The sequence below is a fragment of the Thamnophis sirtalis genome, unplaced genomic scaffold (genome assembly GCF_051295495.1).
Source record: "Thamnophis sirtalis isolate CommonGarterSnake01/CBP01778 unplaced genomic scaffold, rThaSir2_p1.2 scaffold_7, whole genome shotgun sequence".
In the NCBI taxonomy this organism is placed as follows: Eukaryota; Metazoa; Chordata; class Lepidosauria; order Squamata; family Natricidae; genus Thamnophis; species Thamnophis sirtalis.
In genome coordinates, this window is record NW_028261387.1 from 52,285,403 (window position 1) to 52,313,345 (window position 27,943).

Here is a 27,943-nt window from a genome sequence, read left to right on the forward strand (position 1 = left end):
TAATATTAATATTCATTAAAATGGCATGCTTTGTTTACTCCTTTTGGTATTTAATATTAGATCTAAACATTTAGATTAACACTTCCTGTTTCTCTCTTCTCCCTTTTTATTGCTGTGCTTACACCTTCGAATTAACAGCAAGTATTCAAGATACATGTAAGTCTTATTTTCTGACCTTTTTTTCTCTCCCCGAAATAACATTTTCTATATTTTAAGAAACCTGGGTATAGCAGCAACCTGTATGGTGTTTAACAAGTCTGAAGTAGATTCTTATTAACTTGTTGGAATAAAACATTGGTCTTTATATTCAACTAAAGCCCTGAAATATAAAACCTCGCAATTATGGTATCTGAATTTCAGAATTCCAAAGTGGATCATAATTAAAGGGGAAAATATTTTATCTACATTTTTGTTCTTTAGAGAAGTGACACTTTTCTTGGTCTGAAATATAAACATAATTATATCAATATAATTACTGCTCTTTTCTTCTTTAAACTTTCTGTCCAAAAGGCAGGAGAGATGTGCTTAATAAGTAACTGGTTAGTTCACACTGCTTTTTTGAGCCACAACCATGGGGGTGGGTGGAGAAGAGGGAAGAACCAACCAGACTACAGTAAAATTTGTTGAAGTAAGGGGAAAGACAACAGGAAATGCTTGAATGAGTCGTCACATTCTTATAAGTCACCAAGAAAAGTCAAGGAAGATCAGCTTGTTTTTAAAATTACTTCTTTCACTCTACAGGTAAATAGTTTAAACAAAAATGGGAGCGATTTGTGACCTCATCTACTAGATTGATAAAAAGTATTCAAAAGTTGTGCAGTTGTGTGCTTTGTTTTTAATAGGTGGTGGACTCAAAAAAGCTACTTACATTTTGGACACTTGACAACTGGCCAACATTTACGACCATTCGCAGCACACAGAGGTCACATAACCATGACTTATGGCTTTTTTACTTCTGGTTTTCAGCAAAAAAAAAAAAAACCTAACCCATACCACATGAAGAATTTGCTTCATGACTACTACGCTCATTTTGCGACTGATGCATTTACTTAATGACTGTTGCAAAAAAGTCGTAAAATTGAGCACAGTCTCATGGTGACCACTTACTATCCATCTCACCTTACAATTGAAATTGTGGGCTCAATTACAGTTGTAAGTTGAGAATTACCTTGTACTTCTGCAGAAGAAAACAGAGGATCAGCTGTTCTGTTCTAGAATTAGGAAAATGAGCATTTGGGGTGATGAATATGTATGCTGCACTCTTGACTTCCTCTTAGTAAAACCTCCTTTAAACAAGATAGATTCATATAGGTTTGTTGGCAGCAATACAGACCATTACAGCTTTCCTAATGAGATTACGAAAAATACTGACCAGGTTTGACAATGCTTTTTTTTTTCCAGATTAGCCTTGCTTTATTTTATAATATTTTTTAAATGTACATTCCATCTTTCTCCCCACACATGACTTGAAAAGTTTGAGTGAAATAAAAAGCAACTGCATTTCAAATGATACTATATGGAAAGGTATTTTTTCCTCTTACCTTCATTTTCTCTCTTTCCCTCTCTTATATATGCTTTTGCAGTGCCTCAGCCTCCTACAATTACAAAGCAGTCTGCAAAGGATTATATTGTAGATCCAAGAGATGATATATTAATTGAGTGTGAAGCGAAAGGCAACCCCACACCCACGTGAGTGTTATTTTCTCAAGATTAGTATACAAACAAATATCTGAATGATTACTGTATCACTACAAAAATGGCTGTGCCTAGACCAGAAGTGGGTTGCTTCCGGTTTGGCAAACCAGAAGTACCTAGTGGTGGTGGGAGGCTCCGCCCACCCACCCGGACACTTCTGCACATGTGCAAAAGCATGGTGCGCAAGGGTGCACGTGCGCACACCCAAACCAGTAATAAAAAAATTGGCAACCCACCACTGGCCTGGATTTATGTAGAATTCATGGTTATGTTATTTTGGCAGTCACTTTATGATGAGCAAAGATGGAAAAAAAATTCTCTAATACTAGATCCATGCTTACGGATCATGTGGCTTAGAGCAGACAGAAACAACTGTTTTCACTCCAGTATAAAATAATTGTTTTGTTAAAAGGGTGTATTTCATTTATCATGCTAAGTGTCTCAAATAGTTATACATAATCACAGTGTTTCTGGAGTGTTTTGTGGTAGCTTTGCATCATAAAGGTTCTATTATAATCATTATAGCTCTCTAGGCCTTCTAAGTGCATCTTGGAATTTAAAATTGCCATACCATGATTATTTTGATAAGCATCAAATATAGATACGGTGTAAATGTAGTTTTCATCTCTACTCGTCTTTGATACCATTAAAATCCTAAAAGGGTGAATACCTCTGCATTATATTTCATCCAAGTTGTAGGACTCAGGATCCATTACTGCATAGGAAGTTAATATATCTCAGATAATCTGTACATCGTATAGCAACAGAGGCTGCTGTTCTTGAATAGACCCAGGTTACTAACCTTTGGTACAATTCTGTTTACAGGTTTTCCTGGACACGAAATGGAAAGTTTTTTAATGTTGCAAAGGACCCGCGAGTAACCATGAAGCATTGGTCAGGTACACTGATAGTTGACTTCCGCAGTGGTGGGAGGCCAGAGGATTATGAGGGAGAATATCAGTGTTTTGCTCGGAATGACTACGGAACAGCTATTTCCAACAAAATATTCCTCCATGTTTCAAGTGAGTATACTTTAACACAAATTATTAACTTCATTGTGCATTACTATAACTTTATCTGTTACTGGATATGGTTTAGTTTGCTAGGGCTTTGTTTTGTATTTAGAATGGTCATAAAATTTCTGGCAAGCAATAAACTCATGTACAGTTTAATAAATACAGTGTTGTTGATTACTAATAGACGGAAGAGACTTTTTAGCATTATATATTTATTTCAGCACTGTATAAAACAATAGCAACCATCTTCCATTGCAGCAACATAAATTTTTTGTAGTGCTGTAAATGTATAATTCATGACTCTAAGAAACCTTTCCTAAGCATTTGGGGATGGGGCAATAAAAAAACTCAAGTTGATAGCTTTGATCACTCAACTGGAGCCATTCTCTTAGATGTTGGATTCCTCCCCTGCATCACTACCTTCACCAACAGCTTATTGTTTCCAATCTGCTCATAAATAGGATCTGTTTATTCGAAGTTTATATTCCTGTGCTACTTTTTTCTATCTTGTTTCAATGTTTTTTTAAAAGATTTCATGAGAGACTTTCTGTATTCATTGGAATCTTGTCTAATTTCTCACTGACACTATTTTTCTGGCCATTATTCATTATCCCAGGGTCATTTCATAAAGAATCTTCTTGAATCATTCTCTTTAAATATAATACATGAGTAGATGCAATTTCTCTTACAAGGCTTATAATTTCAGAATCTCCTTTGTGGCCAAAGGAAAATTTGGACATTCAAGAGGTTCACGAAGGTGCTTCACTTATCTTGGCATGCAATCCTCCACCTGGACTACCACCCCCTGCTATCTTTTGGATGAGTAGCTGTAAGTCTGTCCATGACTTAGGTGTATTGTATTTAAGATGAGAAGTGATGGCATCTTAGGCTGAATATATAAGATTGTTCCTTGTGGATACTCGCCATATATAAGGTATTTAGACCATGGCAAAAGCTATGCCTCCAGATGGATGTCATCTTTGTCAGGTTTAAAGAGGCTAATGGAAGCTAAAGTATAACATATATAGAAGGGACAAGTTTGCCAACTATGATATAACTGCAAAGCAATAATCTACCTACCTTTTCCTTCCTTCCATGTTCTCAAAAGCAATATGGAGGACATATTTTCAGTTAGTAGCTGTTGCTTTTTATTCAAATAAAAGTTGGAGACACAGATAGAGCTGGTCCAAGACATTTTGCCTCAGCTCTGTCCCAAACTGCTGCATTATACTTTTCATAGATAGATGGATGGATGGATGGATGGATGGATGGATGGATGGATGATAGATAGATAGATAGATAGATAGATAGATAGATAGATAGATAGATAGATGATAGATAGATAGATAGATAGATATGATATAGAATAGATATAGATATAGATATAGATATAGATATAGATATAGATATAGATATAGATATAGATTAGATATAGATATGTAGGATTTCACTTTTTGAAATGTACTTCTTTGGTGTGTTCTCATCCCCCTGCCCCCTGAAAGCTGTCCAATAAATAAATGGGCTGGCTGATCACAGTTATTAGCAAGAGTTAGTTTACATTTTAAAAAAATGTAATCCGACAGAGGCCTTGGTCACTGCTTGGAATACAGTGGCGGCTGAGGCACTTGATCGGATTGCGCCTTTGCGGCCTCTCCGCAGCAGTGGATCCAGGAGGGCACCTTGGTTTACCGAGGAACTCCAGGAGATGAAGTGCCAAAAGAGACGCCTAGAGCGACGCTGGAGGGCTAGTAACTCCGAATCCGACCGAACACAACTAAGAGCCTTTATTAGGACTTATTTAGCGGCGATACGGGTGGCAAAATGTGCTCATTTTTCCGCTCTTATTGTGTCCGCAGAATCCCGCCCGGCTGCCCTGTTTAGGATAACCCGCTCCCTCCTGAAAGGGAGGGATGCAGGGGAGCCCTTGTAGGGAAGGGCTGAGGAATTTGCTCAGTTTCTGTCGGACAAAGTCACTCAGATTCGGACGGACCTTGACTCCACTTGGATAGTACCAGCGGAGATGCCGAGGGAGGGCCTTGATCAGATTTCTTGGAGCGAGTTCCAGCTTGTCATTCCTGAGGAAGTGGACAAGGCCATGGGAGCGATGAGTGCCTCCACCTGTTTGCTGGACCCGTGCCCCTCCTGGTTGGTCTTGACCAGCAGGGAGGTAACACGAGGCTGGCTCCAGAGGATCGCGAACACCTCTCTGCAGGAGGGATCTTTCCCGCAACCTTTGAAGGAAGCGGTGGTGAGACCCCTCCTAAAGAAGCCTTCTCTGGACCCAGCTATTCTCCAAAACTATTGTCCAGTCTCCAACCTCCCTTTTTTAGGGAAGGTTGTTGAGAAGGTGGTGGCCTTCCAACTCCGACGGATCTTGGATGAAGCAGATTATCTAGATCCCTTTCAGTCTGGTTTCAGGCCTGGTTATTGCACCGAAACTGCTTTGGTCGCATTGACCGATGATCTCTGGCGGGCCAGGGATAGAGGACATTCCTCTATCCTGATGCTCCTTGACCTCTCAGCGGCCTTCGATACCATCGACCATGGTATCCTTCTGTGACGGCTGGAAGAGGTGGGAGTGGGAGGCACTGTTTTACAGTGGTTCTCTTATCTCTCGGGCAGGTCGCAGTCGGTGTTGGTTGGAGGACAGAGGTCGACCCCTAGGCCCCTTAAATCTGGAGTGCCACAGGGCTCGGTCTTGTCCCCCCTCCTATTTAATATCTACATGAAGCCACTGGGTGAGATCATTCGCCGGCACGGGATTAAATACCATCAATATGCGGATGATACCCAGCTGTATCTTTCCGCCCCGTGCCAACTCAGCGTAGTGGCAGAAGTGATGTGCCAGTGCCTGTAGGCTGTCAGGGCCTGGATGGGAGGGAACAAGCTTGCACTCAATCCTGACAAGACCAAGTGGCTATGGATGTTGCCCCCCAAGGATAGTCCAGATATTCCATCTTTAAGCCTGGGGGGTGAAACTTTACACCCCTCAGAGAGGGTTCGCAACTTGGGTGTCCTCCTGGATCTGCAGCTGACACTAGAACATCATTTGTCAGCTGTGACCATGGGGGGCTTTTGCCCAGGTTCAGCTGGTCCACCAGTTGCGGCCCTACCTGGACCGGGAGGCACTTCAAATGGCCACCCACACCCTTGTCACCTCAAGACTTGACTACTGTAACACGCTCTGCATGGGGCTGCCCCTGAAAAGTGTTCAGAGACTACAACTGGTCCAGAATGCAGCCGTGCGAGCGATATTGGGTGTACCGAGATACACCCATGTTACACCTATTCTCCGCGAGCTGCACTGGCTCCCTATCAGTCTCCGAACCCGCTTCAAGGTGCTGGTTATCACCTTTAAAGCCCTACATGGCCTAGGACCCGGATATCTACGAGACTGTCTTCTGCCACATACCTCCCAGCGGCCGATTAGATCACACAGGATGGGCCTTCTCCAGGTGCCGTCGACCAGACAGTGTCGTCTGGCGGTTCCTTGGGGGAGGGCCTTCTCTGTAGCTGCCCTGGCCCTATGGAACGATCTACCCCCAGAGGTCCGGACCCTTCCCACTCTCTCAGCCTTCCGAAAGGCTACTAAAACCTGGCTATTCCGGCAGGCCTGGAGCTGTTGACCTCATGAATGAGGTCCAGCCCTGCCTAGATTGAGTACATGATGTGTCTTTTTTAACCTGCTCTTCTTCTTTGTTTTTAATTTTTCATTCTTTTAGAGATGTATTCTGTAAGCCACCCGGAGTCCTTCGGGATTGGGCGGCATATAAATTCCTTAAATTTGAATTTGAAATTTGAATTTTGCCTTACCTTCTAGATTTGTAAATATCTTCTTTTTCACATTGGCTAGATAACAAGGGAACAAAATCTGTTAATTGACTACAAAAGCAACTCATGTTTACATGAAAACCCTATATATTGTTTTCATAAATTTCACTGTACACTTGATATGATCATATTGAAAAGATTCATATTAAAGGAAAGCATCTCAAAAGGTTTTTCCTATCTGCATTCATCACAATAATTATGCCGGCTCAATTATTCAAGCTTCTTAATGCTAACAGGAATTGATGTGTGGCTTTTGGAGATTGTTAGACCTAGTAGGTAATTATCATAGGTTCCAACGCATCTATGAAATGTAGCATATAGCTATGTAACACAGCTATGAATTCTAAAAAGAATTGCTGTTCCTTCTTCCAGCCATGGAACCAATCCATCAAGACAAGCGTGTCTCTCAAGGGCAGAATGGTGACTTGTATTTCTCTAATGTCATGCAGCAGGATGCTCTGACTGACTATAGCTGCAATGCTCGCTTTGCTTTCACACATACCATCCAGCAGAAAAATCCTTACACCCTCAAAATCATAACCAGTAAGTATTTATTATGAATAGCTTAGTTGGAGTAATATCAGCAAGGTGCTTTCTATACCAACTATGTTGACAAGGTTCAGAAAAAACATCTTTTTTGCAAATGTGGCATATAGTATATTTTCTACCGTTTAGACATTTCTTGATTTATGTTGTTTCCATTCTACATGTTTAGAAAAAATTGAAAATTATTTATCTTCTTACATGATTGTTTTGCATTAGTGTCCAAGGAGATGGGAAGGGAGGATGAAAGGGTTTTTAAACAGCCCTACTATTACTCTTATCTACTAGTGAAAGAGAAAAAAAGAGATGTCACAGCCCAGCTGATTTATCTACAGACCCAAACATTTAAATATTTTAAGGAATATAGTTTACTTGAATATGTTTTTGAGAATTAGAATAGTCTAAAATGTGAAAATCTGGTCTTGTGTTTTATTTTATACTCCATAGCTTTCTTGTTGGTATGATCGTGCACCACAGAATTCTCAGGGGTTTAAGGGACATTCCTGTTTTTAAATGGAGAAGTTTTCTTTAATATGTCTGTGGAGATTCTCAGTCATCCAGGTCATCGTTGTCTAAAAGGTGCTTTTTTCTTCAAAAGTCAACTGGACTGTTGTTGTTTTTTTCCATGGGGAAGAAGAAGAAAACATTTCACTTCTCATCCAAGAAGCTTCATTAGTTCTGATGGTGGGAGGGATGGAAGGATAGGTACTGACAATTGAGACTGGTTGGTGGGGGAATGGAAGAATTGTATTTCTTTGCCGTCATCTGGTCGTTAGCATTCTCTGAGAGCTGTTGAGGCCACTTGAGAGTTTATCTGTGCCCTCAGGTTCACCTCAATCAGGGTTCAACTGGTTGTAGAATCTTCTTGGAACTGCCGCAAAGCCTGCATTGCAAATTGGAAGTATGTGGTTCTTATTTCCCCCCCCCCTTTTTTAAATGTTTGTTTCTAGAGCCAAAGATCATTTTAGAAACCTTCAACATACTTTTATCTGATACTGATTTCATTATTTTGTTTCATTTCGAAACAATAAGTTAAAAGTTATTTCCACAATCAAGCTAAGTTTGATTTTTTTCTAAATGTATCCATCTCTATGCTTATTTAGTAATCTGTAAAGAAAATGTGCATTTGGCTTCATTCAGCCTCTTAACGTTCAGCTTGACTCTGAAAACCTGACCCTTAATTTCTTCTGGTATTTTTGTAATACTAGGTACTTATCCTTTGGACATTCCTGGTCTTCAGATGTCATTGATCTAAGAAATACTATAGACACCTGACACTATTGCAAAGACACAACATGCATTCATTCAGGGTCAGCTCTTCATTGCGGTATACAGGTTGTGTAAAGATAGTAAATTTTGTCTTCACTTTTAAAAAATTATTTTACCCGAATGATAAAAAATCTTACTAAAAAATTGAAGGCAGTAGCCCAGGTAATCTCCAGAAGTCAACTCTAACTTAAAGGCCCCATATATAAATAGAATAAAAGTGGGGGGAAGAGATAGTAAGTAATTAGTTCTTACCACGGAGAAGAGAACCTCAATACAATAATACAAAGTTCTTGGCTTATAGTAGATATATCTCACCACTGATTTATGTAGGCATATATTCTTGATTTTTTTAAAAAAAAAAAATAAGGAACTTAGAGCCATCCTAGGTTTCTGCCTATAATGTTAACCATCTTGAGAATATTGAAGAAAGTTACTGTACATTGTAGCTCAGAGGAATATTTCTTTAATATGATCAGATATCACTAATGGCAAAATATTTATGGGATTATAAATTACATAATTACATAACATACAAAAAGTATAAAGGAGTACTTCAAAAAAGGAGAGTTAATGTTTTAGTGAAGAAAGTTCTGTGAGCCTTCTTTGTAGGAAAGGAAATAAAACTGATGAATAGATGTGGACAAGAATATAGCCAAAAAAATGAATGACTAGATAAATGAAGATGTAGAAAGAACCTGAATATTCTCTTTTAGTTTTTCAGTTTAATGATATCAACCATCATTTCAGTCATTTTGATATTCATCAGCTCAGTTCTTATTTGCAAATATCAGTGTTATCCCATTACCTGCTCCCTGATCATTTTATGTAAAAATGTTAGGGTAGAATTTGACTTCTAACATATATTGACGATCCCAGATGGAATGCTGAAAAATGTCTAGGACAACTCAGCACAGCCAACTCAGTGTAGCCAACTTGCCATGGCCAGCTTGCCAGAGCCAACTCACTGTACCAACTTACTGCGGAACAACAACTTCTCAAGACCAGCTTGCCACAAAACAACTCACTGTGGGACAAGAATTACACTAATATCAAAGAAATGGTGGAATAGAATCATTGAAAAAAGGATGCAAAAGGAGGGGCAAAATGAAATGTGAAAGAAAGTAAATTTTCTTTTTAATTATTTTAAATACTTGAGTTGTTGCAGCGTGCCACACTGAGTTGGTCACAGTGAGCTGACCCATTGTGAGTTGGCTGTGGCAACTTGGCCACACCAAGTTGTGCCATTCCATGCTGAAAGACGTCCTCTGCCATCCTGTACTATATTGTCACTGTTACTATGTTCAGAGTCAACATATGCTTTCTATAATTATATTTTTGTTTGATACTAGTCTTTTAATTGATGGTTGCTCATACACACACACAAATGCACAATTTATTTCTGTATGTTTTTATAATTCTGTTATTTCTTGTGAATTTCTACTTTATCCTGTAGAAATGTATAGAAATAAAGAAAGGTTTTATTCTAAGCTTGGAACAAGCAATTCTATTTAAAATATCCTGTTAAAACAGTTCTATGAATTCCAGTGAAATAAACCTCAAAACATTTCCGATATTATCCTGTAGGGAACAAAATGAAACTGAAGAAACCATATACTTTTTGTTCTTATTGTTAGGCTGTCCACAATGCAATTTGTAGAAAAAAATGTTCAAGTTGTTATTGTTATTGTTTTTAATTCAACAAACATTCTGCAAACAAAGCATAGAAAGATTTCTGCTTGACTATTGCTATGGGAATGGAAATAAGTGCATTCCTCTTCCTTGGAGACAAGCTGGTCATGACAGACAAGTAATGAAATTTAAATCTAAGGTATTAAGCAATGCTGAGATGCAGTGCATCTGTGTTTGGAAAAATTTAGTTACATAAAATTTTATCTATTATCTAATTGAGAAGTGGTTCTTTGTGTAAAGATAAATAACATATACAAAAATTTGGCAGACACTGCTGCAGTTTTTACACTTTTCTTCATCTGCTAATGAAAATTACTGGCAGTGTAGGAGGCCACTTGGAAACAATCAGTCTATAATAAATATGATTGGTTGAAAGAAAAGGTGATAAATGAAAAATATACATAATGACATCGTTTTCAGAAATATTTAAGCACTATTCTGTTTTAAGCTTTTAAATTGCTCTATTTTCATTTCTTAGTGCTGACAAATTACAAAATATAGTGAAATTTGTTTCTCTAAAAATACATGGCTGATGAATTATTTATTTTCAATTCAAGTTATAAGCAATTGAATAGTGTTCACAAATTTACATGAGATTTTACCAAACTTTTAATGTCCTTCATCTAATAATTTTAAAATACTTTAAAATATTTTCATTTGTTTATTTTTTTAAAAAATATATATTTTAATGTGTCCTTTTTCCTATCCTTGCCCATTTTGGACTGTGGCTTTTGTCACCTCTCTCAAAAATAAATGCAATTTTTGGCATGTTGTACTACCCATGTCATCCTTTTAGAGATATTTCCTTACTAGATTCCTCAAAGCTTTCGACAATGACACAGCTTCTAATCTACTTTCATCACTGGAAAAGTTCTTAAAAATTCAGGGAGATATTCAGCAATATATCTGCTTTGAAACTGGCCTAAGTCGAATGTATAGTCTTAGTAGTTTTAGTAGTATATAGATAAACATTGCACAACTATCATGTTTTAAGAAACAGATTCAATTATATTTAATGGGAACTATAGCACTCTATTTCTGAGCATCATTGAGAATATGGAGTAAATAAAGAGCATAGATAACATAGATACATTAAGAACTGTTCCACAACCCTTACAGTAGCCTGCTTGGTTTTAGTGCTCTGGTGATTCAAAGCTCTTCCAGTAATAGACCAGGATGGAGAGAAAAAAGGGACATAAAGTGTGGGGAACAACATTTCCAGAGCCAGGAAGGTAGTAAATTGATTTAGTAACATATTGGTAATGCATTCACTGCATGGAACTAGGGTCTTTCTGGGACACCCCATAACTCACCTTCTCATATTCTTTGTTCCTTTCTGATTTCAGAAAAATTCAATTAGAGAACTCCTGGGGCTGGGGGTTCTAAGTGTTTGATTTTCTCCTCTGAGTTTGAAATCCTATGACCAACCTCAAGAAAATTTTGAAACAGTAGACTTCAAGGATAGTAAAAAGTAGTTGCTCCTGTTATTACTATCAGGAAGTAATCTTATATGGTTTTTTTCATAACATTATCTTAGTCATGGATATTTCTTGGCAATTTGTTTTTTAATGAAACACAACTCATTCTAATAATGTTTGCATGAGCAGTGTCTGAAATGTTCATCGTTCTTTCTTTGTTTTAAAGTTGTTTTGTGGCTTCTAATCCTTACTTGGCATTTGGTACAAATTAGCAAGAATATTTTGTTTATTGTATATGCTTGAAAAAGCTTGTGGCCCTACAGTTCCAATTTTGTGAGATGTTTAGCAAACCTGTTGAAAATTTCCTGATATTTTGGAACTCAAACAGAAAAATGTAATCTATGTTTTCTTTAAAAACTTTTGCAACTGTTTAGATTTTGCATGTTTGTGGTGTGTTTTTTTTCAAAACAACCACATCTATAATTTAATATTTCATAGAAATGAGCAGTCTTTTGAAGTTGCTGTCTTACATTGCTGTATTATTGTGTTTATTTCTAAACAGCATTGAGGCCTTTTTGAATGTTATGTGTATGATATTTCATATGCTTTTCTTTCTGGCATGCACTTTCTATTTATTAAGTTAATTTTCTTTTGTGCACTTCCCTTCTATTACCTTTTGGTTATTCAGTGCTTGTTTGTTGCTTTAGAAAGTTCATGTTATTTTGTTTATTACAGAGTATCCCCATAATGAAGTATCCTTTCGAAATCACACTGACATGTACAGTGGTGGGTCAATACTGACTTCTGGAGATCCTCACGTTCTAACTTCTCTGTTGCTAACCTTACTTACTATTTTATTAACATCACTTGTTGACACTTTGAAAGACACAATAGTCATGTATTTCTTATCACACCAACTTTTCAGGCTGCACAATCTTCCAAACAAACACTGTCTCCATCACCGTTAGATAGACAATTCATATTTTAAACGACATCATCTTTGTAAAATTCAACTTTCTTTATTGTTAGTTGATGGTATTGTTTTTTATGGGTATGTAACAAAACAAAAATTTTAAATATATAATTCCCCAATCACATAATATTGCCAAAGCTTTTCATTTGAATTTCACATTTGGATTACATGGATTTGAGCAACACTCAGCTGCCACGTTGAAGAATTCCCAAATTCTTCAATGTGTGTATGTGTGTGTGTGTGTTTGTAGATTTGATGCATATATATGATGTTTATATTTAAAATGTGTATCTATAATTACAATTAAATGGAAAAACCATGATGGATATTCTTTGCAGTAGAGTTACATAACTGTTTGAATGTTTCAAAGGAATTCTGTTCACTCCTTTTGTACACTGGAAGAATCATGAATTATACATTGCTTTTCAAATATATAATCACCAGGTTCTTCTGTGGCATGCAAATTATGTGATAATATAGATATTTAGGAAGGGATTAATTTCTCTGGAATTAGGGAAAGAAAATTGCAAGAAAGCAATTTACTTTTTTGAATGCTTGTTTGGATGAATACGCAGAGTAGCCCCCTGATCCGTGTAATACAAATTTATTTGTTTAAAGAGAAGTGCAGCAAACTGGGTACATTGTTCATTATAGCCTTGCACAATAGATGAGAAATGAATGTATCTTTGTTTATTGTGTACCCAAAGAACACATAGCATCTCTTGCCTTTGCTTGCAGAGATATCTTCTTTTCATGAATTCAATCCACATTAGTTTTGATTTGGGAAATGTTTCTGTAGGACTAGTGGTTAGAAACATTTCTTTTTAAAAAGACTTGCTATGGGAATGATGATTAAATTATCTTTATCTTTCTAAGGGTAAAATAGATATATGCCAATCAATCGCTTTTTCCTCCAAGACTGATAAACCATTTTGTGTGCATCTTTGCTTTTCATTTTTCATACAAGGGTATAATTCTCATAAGAGAGAGGTGCAAACTCCAAAGATGAAGGACTCCAGTGAACTCAGGGCTTTTGTTGTGGTTGTTTGCTTGCTTGCTTGATTTAATGTTATGAAATCAGACTTAAGAATGAAATATTACAGAAGTCTATTGATTTCCATCATTTTGTTTCAGTTGCTAGTGGAGTATGTTGTGCTGGGTGTTGCAGAAGGAGAAGGATGGGTGATGTGCAGCAGACATGCCCTAGTACTCACTTTGCCTGGATTTTAGTTCATCCCAAACCAGATGGTCCAATTCTTCAATGCTTTTCCTTAGAAAACCACATGTTTTCCATACTTCATGCACAACTCTTCCTAGGCAGCCTTAAGAAACTCTCTTGGGCTTTGCATCTGTCTAAAGTAGATTTGGAGGTAGCATTAAGAACAGCATTGAGAAACATGACTTCATCCCTTACAGTATATTGATGGAAGAAGTCTAGCAAGTGAAGTAGCCTAATGGAGTCCACCCATTTCTTTTCTAATTATAGTTTTAAGAAAGATGTTTCTAGTTTCTTAATCAACTTTGCCTCCCTTTAAAAAGTCTTGAATTATATTTTGAGTATCATCTGCATTTAAATTAGACTTCTTTATTCTTATTGAGGTAATGGTACTTTGAGAACCAGTATTAAAGAAATGAGGATTAGCAGGATCATATTGTAAACAAATAGACAATAGCAAACTCAATCTGAATGTTTATAAATGCAGGTAGTCCTCTACTTACAATAGTTCATTTACTGACCGTTCAAAGTTACAACACTGAAAAAAGTGACATGACAATTTTTCACAGTTATGACCTTTTGCAGCACCCCCATGATCCTATGATCCAAATTCAGATGTTGGCAACTGGGTTATATTTATGACGGTTGCTATGTCCCAAGGTCATGGGATTGCCTTCTGCGACCTTCTGACAAGCAAAGCCAATGGGGAAGGCAGATTCATTTAACAACCATGTTACTAAATTAACAACCTCAGTGATTTCTTTAACAACTGAGGCAAGAGTCAAAACTCACTTAACTAATGTCTCACTTAACAGCAAACATTTTGGGCTCAATTGTGGACATAAGTTGAGGACTACCTGTACATGTACTCGTTTTCTTAGTATCGTTTTTGCAAAGTTCATTACAAAACAAAACTCAAGAATAAAAACAGGTTACATATAAAAAAGAACAAATCACAAAATTAGCTGAGCTTATCAATCACTCTGCTGCACATTTTGCATATGATGTAGCAGAATTTACGGTAGTTACAAATTACCAGAAAATTCTATTCAATTCTTGAATTTGACTGGGGAAGGGAAAGACGGGTTCAGGTGGGCAGTAATAATTACATTTCATACATACACATACACACACACACATGCACACACACACACACACAGAGATACATACATGATTCTTGCACATTTTTATAATTTCAAGTAATGCCTACGTTTTTGCAAGATGGGAAACATATATATATATATATATATATATCTTGCCCCATTGATGTCCCATCATTTCCCACAAGTTCTGCAACAAAGAACTATATTAATATTAATAGGCTCTTCTAGCAAGTTATAATTTGGAAAATCAAGGCTCTTTATGATGTGGTTACTCTAAATAAGTAGAGAAAGCTCTCCTATAGTTATTTCTCTCCAGTTTATGTAGGATGACAGTGGCAGGGGACACAGCAAGTATATTTATCCTTGCCCCTCATATCTGCTTAGGCTGTGAAAAAAAATAGAATGGTTGGGATCAGTGTGTATTTTAGCTTTTTGCATGCCAAAGGGCTTGAAAACATTCCTTGCCCCTGTGTCAAAACTAGAGCAACATTACTGTAGAAATTCTATTTTGACAAAAATTAATTAAGATTAAGCCCTAATCCTAAAGTTAATGTTCTGTTCTTCATTCTTCTGGCTTCTTCACAAAACAGGTTTACTCGTAGGAATATATGAATAATATCTCATTGGTCAGAATCATGGAATTTAGTAATATATAATCTCTTTCCATTACATTTTGTAAATCCCATTAAAAGGATCTATGCCATATTCGCAGCTTTATACCTTTTGCCTCCTGTGACAGATGCGAAGCTGGCTAGACTTCATTGTTTCATTGTTCAATGTTTGTTTCAGCAATAGGTAGATTTGCAGGAAGCCCAGAGAGACAAATCTGTGTGCATAGAATATAAGCAATAAAAGGAACTATGTTAGGATTATTTAACAGTACATACCCTATGAAAAGGTGAATGCTTTGTTAAATGGCATCCATTTAGGTTGACAAAGCTTTGAAGAAATACTTCACTTTAATTAAGCGTCAAAGGCAATACCCCCTTAAAAATTATTTGTATCTCAGTGTATTATTTCAGTGGAAATTGAATAATAAGTAATTTACCTGTAAATATCTTGGAACGTTCTTACTGCCCTGTTTTATGTGCAGGAATATATTCACCAAGGTGCTGTTTAGAGATATTCTTTCTATAACTATTCTATTTCAGTGTCTTCACCTGTATTTTGATCTAAATATCTGCAAAAACTTGATGTTCAGTAGAGGAACTACAAGAACAATTTATCTATTTCATACAACCCCTGTTGGTTACAAACTCAGTTGCTCTGAAAATTTCCTGCAAGTAGCTATTGATTAGTAAATTCAATCAAACCTGGAAGGCATTCATGAAAAATCTCCTAGGAATATATGTCTTGTACCAAGTCAACTCATTGATTCATCTGACTCAAGTTTGTCCTTATTAAGCAGCAGCAAATCTTTAGTTATTCCAGCAGGAATGTTTTCTAAATTTAACTCAAACTGTCTGGAATTAGAACATATTGTGTGCAAAAAGAGGCACAGCAACTGTCATAGGTTGGTTAAGCAATTTAAACATATGCTTCAAAGATTCACAATAGTTAATTTATATCAGTAATCTATTAACAATAATTAACTAATTACACATTAGCATATTTAGCGATGCTATCTATTTGTCTTCTGTAGTTTGTGAATAAGCCTGAAAGTTTCTCTTGGCATTCTTAATAAAAAACCCAATTCAATTTCCTTTCCTGTATGCAAAAATAGGTAAAAGAGAAAGAGAACATCAGCATCCATATTCATAAATAGGATATATACACACATACAGAATTCCATTATATGTGAATCAGTAGAAATCTGTTCTGAACTGAAAACACAAATGTATGTATCTCTGCTCTATCACATGGGAAGATTTAGTCCAGCATTCTAACACATAAAGACACTCAGTTAGGAACTGTTAATTAATGATTAATTGCAAATATTTCTTTCTATTAACGCTTATTAACACAATCCTGTCAAACTCCAAAGAGAAAGAAGTCTCATGTATTGCTATCTTGAGCTTCTGTAGAAAAGGAAAAATAGAAATCTAGTAAATAAAAAATATTTTAAAAATAATATGCCTGCTGCTTCTTTGTATCCTAATTGTTTATCTGTAAGTTTTATACTGTTTGCAAATTTTTCTGTGCATCTATGAATTTTTTTGGTAACTGATCTGCTCAGATGCTTCTCTTAACCTGTCTACAATCGACAATTTGCTCCTTTGTCTTGCTTTAAATATTTCTTTGTTTATGGGGTGCACATTCACATGCACAGAGCTTAGGGAAATGTCACTCTCTGTGGTAATTTTCATTTAATTAACAAAATGAGTCCATATTGAACAGCATGGAATAATTGCTTGTTTATGACACCATTTATTCAAGGTTCTTTCTACACAACGACTTTTTAAAAAAGATCTCATGTCAGCTGTCTTCTTGTTTTGAAACCTCTTTTGATGAATTTGAATTCATTTTTATGAAATAAGTACTAATGGCATAGCATTTTATTTTTGCTCCTCAAATTAACTGTGAATTAACTTCTTATCATGGACAGAAATCTTTTATTTCTTTCATTCATTTATTTTCCTTCTCTCTGGAGTTCAGATTACCATGAGGGGGAAACCATAACTCTTATTTAGAAAAATAGTTATGATTACTACAGTAGGATATTTAAACATACCATAAGCCCATTTTGATACTTGTGCACAAATCAAAAGCAAGAGCGCCATCCAATGATTTAGTAAGGTATCCACAATGACAAGGAGTCTTTAAAACTGATATTTGGAATCATGTCAGTTTCAAGTATTGTAACCTGACAGAAGCTTCCATTCTTCAGAATTATTTAGATCTATGGAATTAATTATATTGCCCTTTGCATTCCATTAAATTGATATCCATTTAATATTAGTTCTAAGTTCAATTAAACATTTAATAAAGTCGAGACCAAAAGATTTTGCCAATCTCAGAATGCTTTTGCAATATTGTGCTTTGAATCTTCCCTATTAAATCAGTAATCAATCCTTAATTTTCAGTGCTACTTCATCATGTTATAATGCTAAAATGGATAATCAGATTCGTGAAACTTTTTTATCCTATGTATTTTAATGAGGAATGCAGCCAACAATACAAATAACTGCTTTAAGTCAAAGCTTTTTATGCTCTTTGCTATAGATAAGGAACAATTTTCTTGTTTAAAAACAACAACAACCCTTAATTAGTAACTTTGATGTTGGGGTAGCTCCTTCTGTCTGTGACCTTCCCCCCCCCTCTGGAATGGATCCTAAAAAACAAAGAGAATATAAATATATCACTAGAATGAAATAACTATGAACTAATTGATTGATAAGTTTTCTTCAAATGTAGATCAGTAAAACTCAAAGTTGACATATGTTTAGTTTCCCTCGATCACAATATATGTTAGCATGGTTAAGTAGATTTTTAAAAAAATTTTTTACTATACAAACGACTATATTCACTATTGTGAGAATGGGGAAAAAAAGGTGTGTTCTGTGCAGCACAGCTGTCCCTAACCTTTCTAGTTCTGTGGACCGACAGTGGCGGGAGGATTTCATGTGCTCACCCTCCACTTGCATGACCCGGTTCCCAATGGGCTGCAGCCCAGAACCAGGCCACAGACTGGGGGGGAGGGTTGGGGGACCCCTGGTGTAACACATTTGAAATAGAATTTATTTATGTCATTGAATTCTAAGACTGCCCACTAGCTGATGACTCTAAACACCTTATAGAGGATTAAAAACAATAAAGGTAACATACAAAATACCAATAACACACTGGGAGGGAATTCCCCCCCCCCCAATAAACCACAATTACAATACAATTGGTGGGATCACATTTCACCCTTAATTCAGTGCCTGTGAGAAGAGCTAGGTTTTTAATTCTGTCTTAAAGATCAATTGAGTTGGAGCTATACAGATCATGGAGGGAATGTTTCAGAGGATAGACACAGTTACAAACGAGGGATGCCTATTGGGTTTTATAATGTGATTGTTTAATGGACGTTACCCAGAATATGCCAAGTCTCTCAGATCTTACAAGATGGTCAGAGAGAATTGTGGAAAGGCAGTCTTACAAATACCCAGGTCTTATACCCTTTATAACGTTTTGTGAAATATCTTGTGCAATGACTAGTATGTTTGTGTTCATGGCTCAGTGGAATGGCTTGCTAAATAGTTTAGTATCAAAATATGAAACGTTTCCCCTGAGCAAGGATGAATCACGATCAGGTTTCATGAACTTAAGTGAACTTCAGTGTTTCCGTGAGACCCAGCACATAATATGGAATGTCTTATTACAGAATGTTTTTAAATAATATTTGATTTAACTGTTTTAGTTGTTTCTTGTAATTCATATTTTCCCACTATAAATTTCACAAATATTTTTAAACTAGCGTTGGAATTTTATTGAATACTATAGGAGATTGTGATGCCCACAAATTGGTGTACAATAACATAGGGACATTTCTGCAGTATTTTTGTTTTGAAACAAATGAAACTTGGCATTCCCTTTTTTCTAAACATCAAACTTTCATATGGTTAAACTTGAAACCTGGTAAATATTTATCTGTTTTGCTGTGAATAAGGTGACTGTTATTATTACAATTATCTTAAATTCTTCATTTAATTCCATCCCATATGTCTCTCTGTTTTTGTCTGATTTTTCCACTGAAATCTTGTTCCATTTTAGTATTTTTCCAATCTCTTTATAGATTTCCACAGCAGCTCTTGGATGTTGCAGATTCTCTGATTTGCTTGTTTCCTATTCTCCTTCATTTTCATACTGCCTTTTGGAGAAGGATTTACAATTCTGTATTTTTCCTCCCTTATGTCTTTATTTCAGCCCGAGGTATTGCAGAAAGGCAACCCAGCTTCATGTACCCTATTGGGACCTCAAGCAGTCAGATGGTGCTAAGAGGAGAAGACCTCTTGCTGGAATGCATTGCCTCAGGAGTGTACGTACCAGTTGGGATCAGGGAAACCATGGTTTGTCAAATACATTCTGGTCTTTGTTCTGGGACATAAAATCACACCCAGTTGCTTATTATTACTGATTTTAGGTTTGGTAAATAAAAGTTAACTTCACAAGTACAAACTAGAAATAATTCAAATGTAAAAATTTGAAAACATAATTTTAGTTCATTGATGTTTATGGGCAAGGGGAGCAAGTGATGAAAAATTGTCGTGGTGACATTATGCAAGTTCCAAAGCTTGTATATACCATAGTTCAAATATGAAATCATGCATTGTGACATCACAATATATGTTTCACCATTTTGTAACTACTATCATTAAAGAAATTAATGCCAACTTTGATGTCTAGAAGAGCATTTTATACCACTAAAGTTGTAGTACCACAATTAAATATGTATTTGAAATCTTTAGTCTCAATAGACAAAAACTAACAACTTAATTTTATACATGAATAATTAATTTCTACTCTCTTGCCTCTCAAGTTGTTTGGCAGGCATTTTGAGAGAACTCTTATTTTGGGAAGACACTGAAAATTCTATTCTTAAAATAGGCAGCAAGTTTCCAGAAAATTTCTTTAGAATACATGATTCATGTTGGAAAAATCTTGGCATCAAATGGATTTTTTTTTCCGGTTCCTTCAGTCCATCACCAGATATCATGTGGCACAAAAAGGGTGGTGATCTCCCATCTGGCAGGATCAAGTTGGAAAACTTTAACAAGGCTCTTCATATTGCAAATATTTCTGAGGAAGATTCTGGGGAATATTTCTGCTTAGCTTCCAACAAAGTGGGCATTAGCCGCCACAGTATCTTGGTGAAAGTGAAAGGTATGTCACTTTTATTGTCCCTTCTTATTCTCCAGCAGCTAGTAATGCAAAAGACCAGTGAAAGAGACTTACATAGGAAATCTTTCTGTGGTCAGTCTGACCAGGTGATCGGAACATGGTATCAGAATGCTTCATGAGTAACAAACTACTGTTTTGATCACAAACCTACATATCTTTATTCAGTCAAGTGGCAGAAAGCATGAAACTGTCATTGTTCCTTAGGTACAGTGAATTGAGGAACAGTCAGACAAGAGAGAACAAAACCCATAGCTGCATAATGGGTAGAGTAAGTGTCTTAGAAAGGAGCCTTCCTAAGTTATTAGGATGTAAAGGTGATGGCAGACTTGCTAAATTCTGTTAATGCAGCTTAGTAATAAAGTAAAATTAACTTATTTGGTGATGTTTTCCCTTTGGTCTACCTGGTAAGGCTGATAACTTCTCTGCCATGGTGGCTACCTTATGGAGCATTCACTACCAACCTTCCCAAAGCGAGGTCAGCATCATCCCTTCTTATTTTTCAAAAGTCTTGCAAGACTTGGCTATGTCATCAGGCTAATCACTTGAGTGCCTTATGCTTTTAAAACTTTTTTTAATGACTATTGTATTACATGTTTATTATTGTATATCTTTGTCATTACACTGCCAAAAGTCACATCTTGCGAGATGGGTAGTATATAGATTTGATATATACATGCATATAGTAAATTGGCCTTCTAAGAGTTCAAAGAATGACAGATAAGCAAAATGTATTCAAATTATGAGACCTTTTCCAATATATTCCCGTTTATATGCTACATGTTTATTCCAATTTGCCCTAAAAATCAAATATTATATCATTGAATGTTCTTTTTCTGCTCCTCCCAAAAAACTAAAAAAGGTTTACCCAAAATTCTTCATCCTTTTCTATATATCAATGCAAGTAAATTAATAAATAGCAAAAAAGAAAAGAAAAGCTCCAGCTGCCTTTTATTCCTGTTCTGATTTACTTGCTTCCAATATATACAGATTGTTGTTTATTTTAAGAACATCCCAATTTAGTATATTAACTCCCATTATTAATTGGAAGGAAGCCCTTGCTTAATTTCAGCTTCCAGTCATTAGAAATGTATCTTCTCTAGACTCAGATTTGCTATAAAAAGTGTAACTAGTTAATCTGTAACATAATTATATTCACTATGTTCCAAACGACTTCTGTGCTTACTTTCCTTTTGTTGAAAGAAAATATTGATGTATCTTCTATTATTTCTTCACACAGAACTCACAATTTGTCTTCCTGTAATCATTTGAGCTTTCCTGTAGTTTTCTTTATTTCTTTCCTTTTGATGTTGAGACTCTAGAAAGAGTGCAGAGAAGAGCAACAAAGATGATTAAGGGAGTGGAGGCTAAAAAATATGAAGAACTGTTGCAGGAACAGGGTATGTCTAGTTTAATGAAAAGAAGAACTAGGGGAAACATGACAGCAGTGTTCCAATATCTCAGGGGCTGCCACAAAGAAGAGAGAGTTGAGTTATTCTCCAAAGCACCTGAGGGTAGGACAAGAAGCAATGGGTGGAAACTAATCAAGGAGAAAAGCAACCTAGAACTAAGGAGAAATTTCCTGATAGCTAGAACAATTAATCAGTGGAACAACTTGCCTCCAGAAGTTGTGAGTGCTTCAACACTGGAAGTCTTTAAGAAGATGTTGGATAACCATTTGTCTGAAGTGGTTTAGGGTTTCCTGACTAAGCAGGGGGTTGGACTAGAAGACCTCCAAGGTCCCTTCCAACTCTGTTATTCTATCTCATTCTATCTCTTTCATATCCATATTTTCTTCAGAGGATCACTGTAATGATAGCCATAGCATCTTTTTATGTTTATTACTTTTGTTCTAAAGCTTCCCCATATTGGTTGGATGAACCAGAGAACCTTATTTTGGCTCCTGGTGAAGATGGAAGACTGCTGTGCCGTGCCAATGGTAACCCCAAACCTTCAATCCAGTGGCTTGTGAATGGAGAACTTCTAGAAAGTAAGCAAGAAAAGAATCTAATTACTTCAAAGATTTATATCTTATATGTTCTTGACGTCATTATTGTTAGAAGGGCAGTAAAGATATTTTCAAATAACTGCTTCCTCCCTCCCTCCCTTCCTGTCACTCTTGATTTCTGATGACCACCTGGATTAATTCTATTTTTACTGCCTCATATTATAATTGCTTGAAGGGCAGGTTTTTAAACAATTGATTGCTGATACCAAGTAAGTGTGAAATATAAGCTCCAGAAGATTCAACTCATTTTATACTTTAGTCAATGCTTATTTGCATTTTTCATTTCTGAAATTATTTGTTTTGTGCTATTAAAAATAATTGATTGTTGGCATGTTATGCGACAGTATTTCTGTGGTTCTACACTTCTTCTGAATTTTATTGGAGGTTAAATTATGACGTTAAAGTGGGTTTTTAGATTGGTGTTTAACACTAGATCTTTTGCTTTTTTTAGTTAGACCTCATACATAACAGGCATTCATATACAAACATGACTTACTGTAGTCTTGATATTATCATATATTTCTATATATTCTCAGTCTTCTTAGAAGGTTCTGAATTTTGTTTTTTTTTTCTCCCTCAGTTATCCCTGCCCTGTGCTGCCTTTTTTTCTTTGCTTTCTCTTATAAATTTACCATATTTCTGCATTCCAAATTCTGTAATGACATAAATCTTCCTGTCTGCATAAACAACGGAAGCGTTCTGCTCCATTCTAAAATGTTGCTGTTCTATATAGCTACATAAGAACTTATTGAATGCTCACAAACTACAGTAGTTCAGGGCTGCTCTCTAAAATAGCTAGCTATACTGCCTAACAATTTTTGCTATGCTCTCATGTGGTTATTTATTATTATTATGTGGTTAATCTTTGCTCAAGTCAGGTAAATTTAGAATTTCCAAATAGCAAGGTAGCCCTTTAGGTATTGCTCCAAGGGCTCCAATTACAATCAGGACAACAGACAATTTCTTTTTCCACAGTCGCTCAACTTCTATTTGCAAATCCCGGTACTTTGCTGCTGCTGCTATTATTATGTGGTTAATCTTTGGTGAGATTCACAGCCTTTGGGGCTGGTTGGTAGCTCAACAGCTTGAGTCCTAACCAAGGACCTAGGAACTGTTAAGGTAACATCGGAGGATATAAGCTGTCCCAAGTAGGGTGGGGTTTTTTTAGAATCAGAATGTTGAAGTCTGATAAATTTAAAATTTCCAAATAGCGAGGTAGTCCTTTAGATATTGCTCCAAGGGCTCCAATTATAATCGGGACAACACACGATTTCTTTTTCCACAGTCGCTCAACTTCAATTTGCAAGTCCCGGTACTTTGTGATTTTTTCTTGCTGTTTATCTTCAATTTGTGCATCTCCAGGTATTGCAATGTCAATGAACCATACTTTTTTTCTTTTCAACTATTGTTATGTCAGGTGTGTTGTGGGCCAAGTGCCTGTCAGTCTGAATTCTGAAGTCCCACAAGATCTTGATCTTTCTCATTCTCTAAAACGTTCTGAACCTGATGTTCCCAGTGGTTTTTGCTGTACTCAAATCTAAACTTTTGGCACAATTTCCAGTGAATGGTCTTAGCAACGCGGTAGTCAGTTTGTGAAATTTTGCTGCACCACTGATCGTGGTCGACTGTCTCATCTTTCTCATTACAGAGGTGACATTTGCTGTTGGTGGTAACATGTTGAATTTTTGTCTTCATGCAGTTTGTGGCTAAAGCTTGTTCTTGAACTGCCAAAATAAAGCCTTTCTTTTTTCAGTACTCCTGATCTTAACCAGTTCCAAGTTAGCTTTTGATCAGCTTTGCCTTCAATACTTTTCAAGTATTGGCTATGCATAGCTTTGTTTTTCCAATTTTCAGCTCACTTCTCAATTACTTCTTTCTTATATTCAGCTTTTGACTTAGTTGTCTTTAAAAGGCCTCATTATTATTATTATTATTATTAATAATAATAATAATTATTAATTATTATTATTACCCATTTTTCAAAAAAATGAGGAACAGTTGATTCATGCAACAGCAGTAGTCAAGAGTCTCTAGATTGATTATGTGGTATAAGTATAATTGTGTGATGCTTTAAGGATGAGATCAAAAGGAATAGTCATGGAATGTTTAACCAAACCAAAACTAGGTACAGGTAGTCCTTTAACAACTGATCGCTTAGCGATCATTCAAAATTACAACCAAGTCCCCCCAAAACAGCTTACAATTCAATTCTGGACATTTGGCAACAAGCTCATCTTGCAAATTCCGCAGTCACATGACTACTATGATTCACAAAGGTTTTTTTTGCTACTTTCTGGCTTTTTTGGAATGAATGGACACCTGTAACAACCATGGGATTCACTTAACAAGTTGGAGTATTCATTTTACAACTGCCACATTCATTTAATGAGTGCTGCAAAAAGAGGTAATCAAATCAGGTTAATTATGTGGGTGCCTTGATTTACGACTGTACTGCCTGATGACATAAATTCCCAGTCCATTATGATCAAAAGTTGAGGACTACTTGCCTAAAAGACCCCTGGTGGCTCAGTGGTTAGAATGCAGTATTGCAGGCTAACTCTGCTCACTGCCAGGAGTTCGATTCTGACCGGCTCAAGGTTGACTTGGCCTTCCATCTTTCCAAGGTTGGTAAAACGAGGACCCAGATTGTCAGGGGCAATATGCTGGCTTTGTAAACCACTTAGAGAGAGCTATAAAGCACTATGAAGCAGAATATGTATAAACGTTATTGCTAATGCTACCTGTAAGTAATTAAAATGAAAGAAATTGATTCATACTGAGCCCCTTGCAATTAGTAAAAAAGAAACAATAAGAGTTTTCCTGCTTGTAGTGAAGTTTGTTAGTATATTATTTGTACTAACATAATTCAGGATAATTTGTTTTACTCTCAATATAATGGATATTTCCTTCTTAGATGTACAGCCTCAATGATAGACCATAGATACAAAGACATATTGAAATAAACGTTAAACAGAAATATAATATATACATTTATATCAAATGATTGAAAAATAAAGTGTTCTATGGACCAACATGACTGGAACTCTATGGTCTATCATTGAGGCTGCTTCTCATTCTCATTATTTAATAATAGGAATGCCCAGGTCAAGAGAGAAGTTCCATCCATTATTTCTTCACCTCAAATAAGATTGATTGCTTAATTTTCAATGATTTTATGGTGTTCATTTGATATAAATTATAACAAAACGAAATAAAAGATATATCTTAATTTATGTCCGTCTGACTCCAAGGTTCTGCTCCCAATCCCAGCCGTGAAGTTAATGGAGACACTGTTATGTTTCGGGACATCCAGAGTGGCAGCAGTGGTGTATATCAATGCAACGCTTCTAATGAACATGGGTACCTGTTAGCCAATGCATTTGTTAGTGTGTTGGGTAAGCACAAGTTCCATGTTTTTTACCTATGTTAATACAGTCTAGTTTTAAGAACCTTTAAAATAATTTCCTTTTTTATACAATTGTTTTCTTATAAAATCATTGTTTTTTCTCAGGAATTAATATCCATTATGTTTTTTATTAAGCAATGAGTAAGTTGGTTTGTTGAAAGAGCTATTGTATTCTGCTCTACATATCACAATGGCTCAACTCAGAATGCAAAGAAAGCTAACCATGCTAAGATGTCGTGATTTACTGAAATAATAATCCGAACCCACTGATTAAATTATGAGAAAATTGGTTTAGGTATGCAGTTTAGGACAAGTTGATTTAATATTAAAAATAAAAGGAAAGCTTTTCAAACATGAAAAGAAAATATACATATATCAAATTGTTCTTGTTATGGTTTAGTAGAACTGGAAATGAATTGATTAAAAGCATCATAGCAGAATTCAATATATCAGAATCTCTCCATTCTTAATTCAGGTCAAAATGATCCATCTTTGTGCATTTTGATTTATAGCATTTCATAGCCTAATATAATATGTGCACATTTTAATTTATAGTAGCAAAAAGACATCATTTCATTGATATTTTTAGGAAATATATACAGTGATGTATCTGCTTGGGAATAGTCCATCTTGAACTTTGTAGCACAGTCAAACATCAACACACGAAATGTTTTGTGATGTTTTGCATCATGCCATTAATTGATTTATAATAATTTTTCATAACATTTTAAAATAAAATTTCCCAAATTTCAAATCCAGGAATGTGGGTCCCAGAGTATGCATTCTTTAAGTTAGTCCATTTGAAGTATCTTGGTTAAAAAAATGTTATCTTATGTTACCATTTTGCCTGGTTAAAGATTAAGTAGCATATATATATATATATATAGTGTGTCTGAGTGCGTCTATGTATGCATATATGTATATATTGTATGTGTGTGTATATTTGTAATATATAATATTGTGTAATTGTGTATTGTAATATATAATACATATGTACATACACACATATACCCACACACACACATATACACATGCAGGTATTATATCAGACTGTAAAATGGCATAAATACAAAAAGACTTGATCATTTTCATTTGAATTATGAATGGAGATATCATAAAAAGCCAAAATTGCAGAATAATAATAATAAATGAAATCTTTCCAATCCAGTCCTCCTAGTCCCATCTGGAATATTGCTAGGATATTTTTTTTACTATGTCCTTGAAATTTTTCTACATAGAAAATACATCAAAGACGCTTTTATGCTGTACCTAGCATATGATGTCACACAATTAGATAGTAGTAGAGATTCCAACTATAGTTAGAGGTTTTATTTTATTTTAAAATAGATTCTTCCTTTTAGAATTGTCTTTGGTAGACAATTGGTCCTATCATTGGTTTGTATTAATGAGTCATCTCTCTAGGGAGCTGTTAAACCTAAGTGTCTTTTTATTCCCTTATAAATTAAGCCTCCTGTTCTTTTTTCATGCAGTATATGCCCATGTCTCTATTCATTTAAAGAGTGCTTTCCCTCTTTATCTGATTTGCCAAATGCACAGGTTTATGCATACTTATGTAGGACTGTTTCATTTCTATCCAATCTAAAAAAAAATTCAGAAGGAATTACATTGTGAGCATAGCAAGATGAGAGCTTAAAAGCTGGAATTTTTCTGACTGTAGAAATGAGTAAAAGTTTAGATGAAATAGGTAAAAGGTAACTATAGTGAGAAGAAAAAATTGAAGGGAAATCTTAAATCCAGGTTGTTGTTTGGTTTTTGTTTGGGTTTCTCAAAATTTAAAATTCAGTGTACAAATATATCAAATAAGAATAGCATGTTGGTTCCCAACTATAGTGGGAAAGCACTATAGTTTAATAAATCATAATCAATAAAGCATAATTTTTTAAAATAAAATCTTTGTAAATATTATTTATTAAATATTTCATTGCAGTTTTTGCC

The 27,943-nt window shown here is 35.6% G+C and overlaps 1 protein-coding gene across 17 annotated transcripts in view; it reads left to right on the forward strand.

Moving 5' to 3' along the window:
* NFASC (neurofascin) overlaps nt 1-27,943 on the forward strand; it is a 170,119-nt gene that overhangs the window by 76,697 nt on the left and 65,479 nt on the right. For 16 of the 17 annotated variants that reach the window (XM_087720033.1, XM_087720035.1, XM_087720031.1 and 13 more), the window contains 9 exons: nt 139-156; nt 1,584-1,689; nt 2,521-2,717; nt 3,418-3,540; nt 6,915-7,085; nt 19,602-19,713; nt 20,374-20,558; nt 22,432-22,563; nt 25,833-25,976. In XM_087720033.1, the coding sequence (XP_087576159.1) occupies nt 139-156; nt 1,584-1,689; nt 2,521-2,717; nt 3,418-3,540; nt 6,915-7,085; nt 19,602-19,713; nt 20,374-20,558; nt 22,432-22,563; nt 25,833-25,976 (1,188 nt within the window). The remainder of the gene's footprint in view (nt 1-138; nt 157-1,583; nt 1,690-2,520; nt 2,718-3,417; nt 3,541-6,914; nt 7,086-19,601; nt 19,714-20,373; nt 20,559-22,431; nt 22,564-25,832; nt 25,977-27,943) is intronic. The other variant, XM_087720037.1, reaches the window with a different exon arrangement.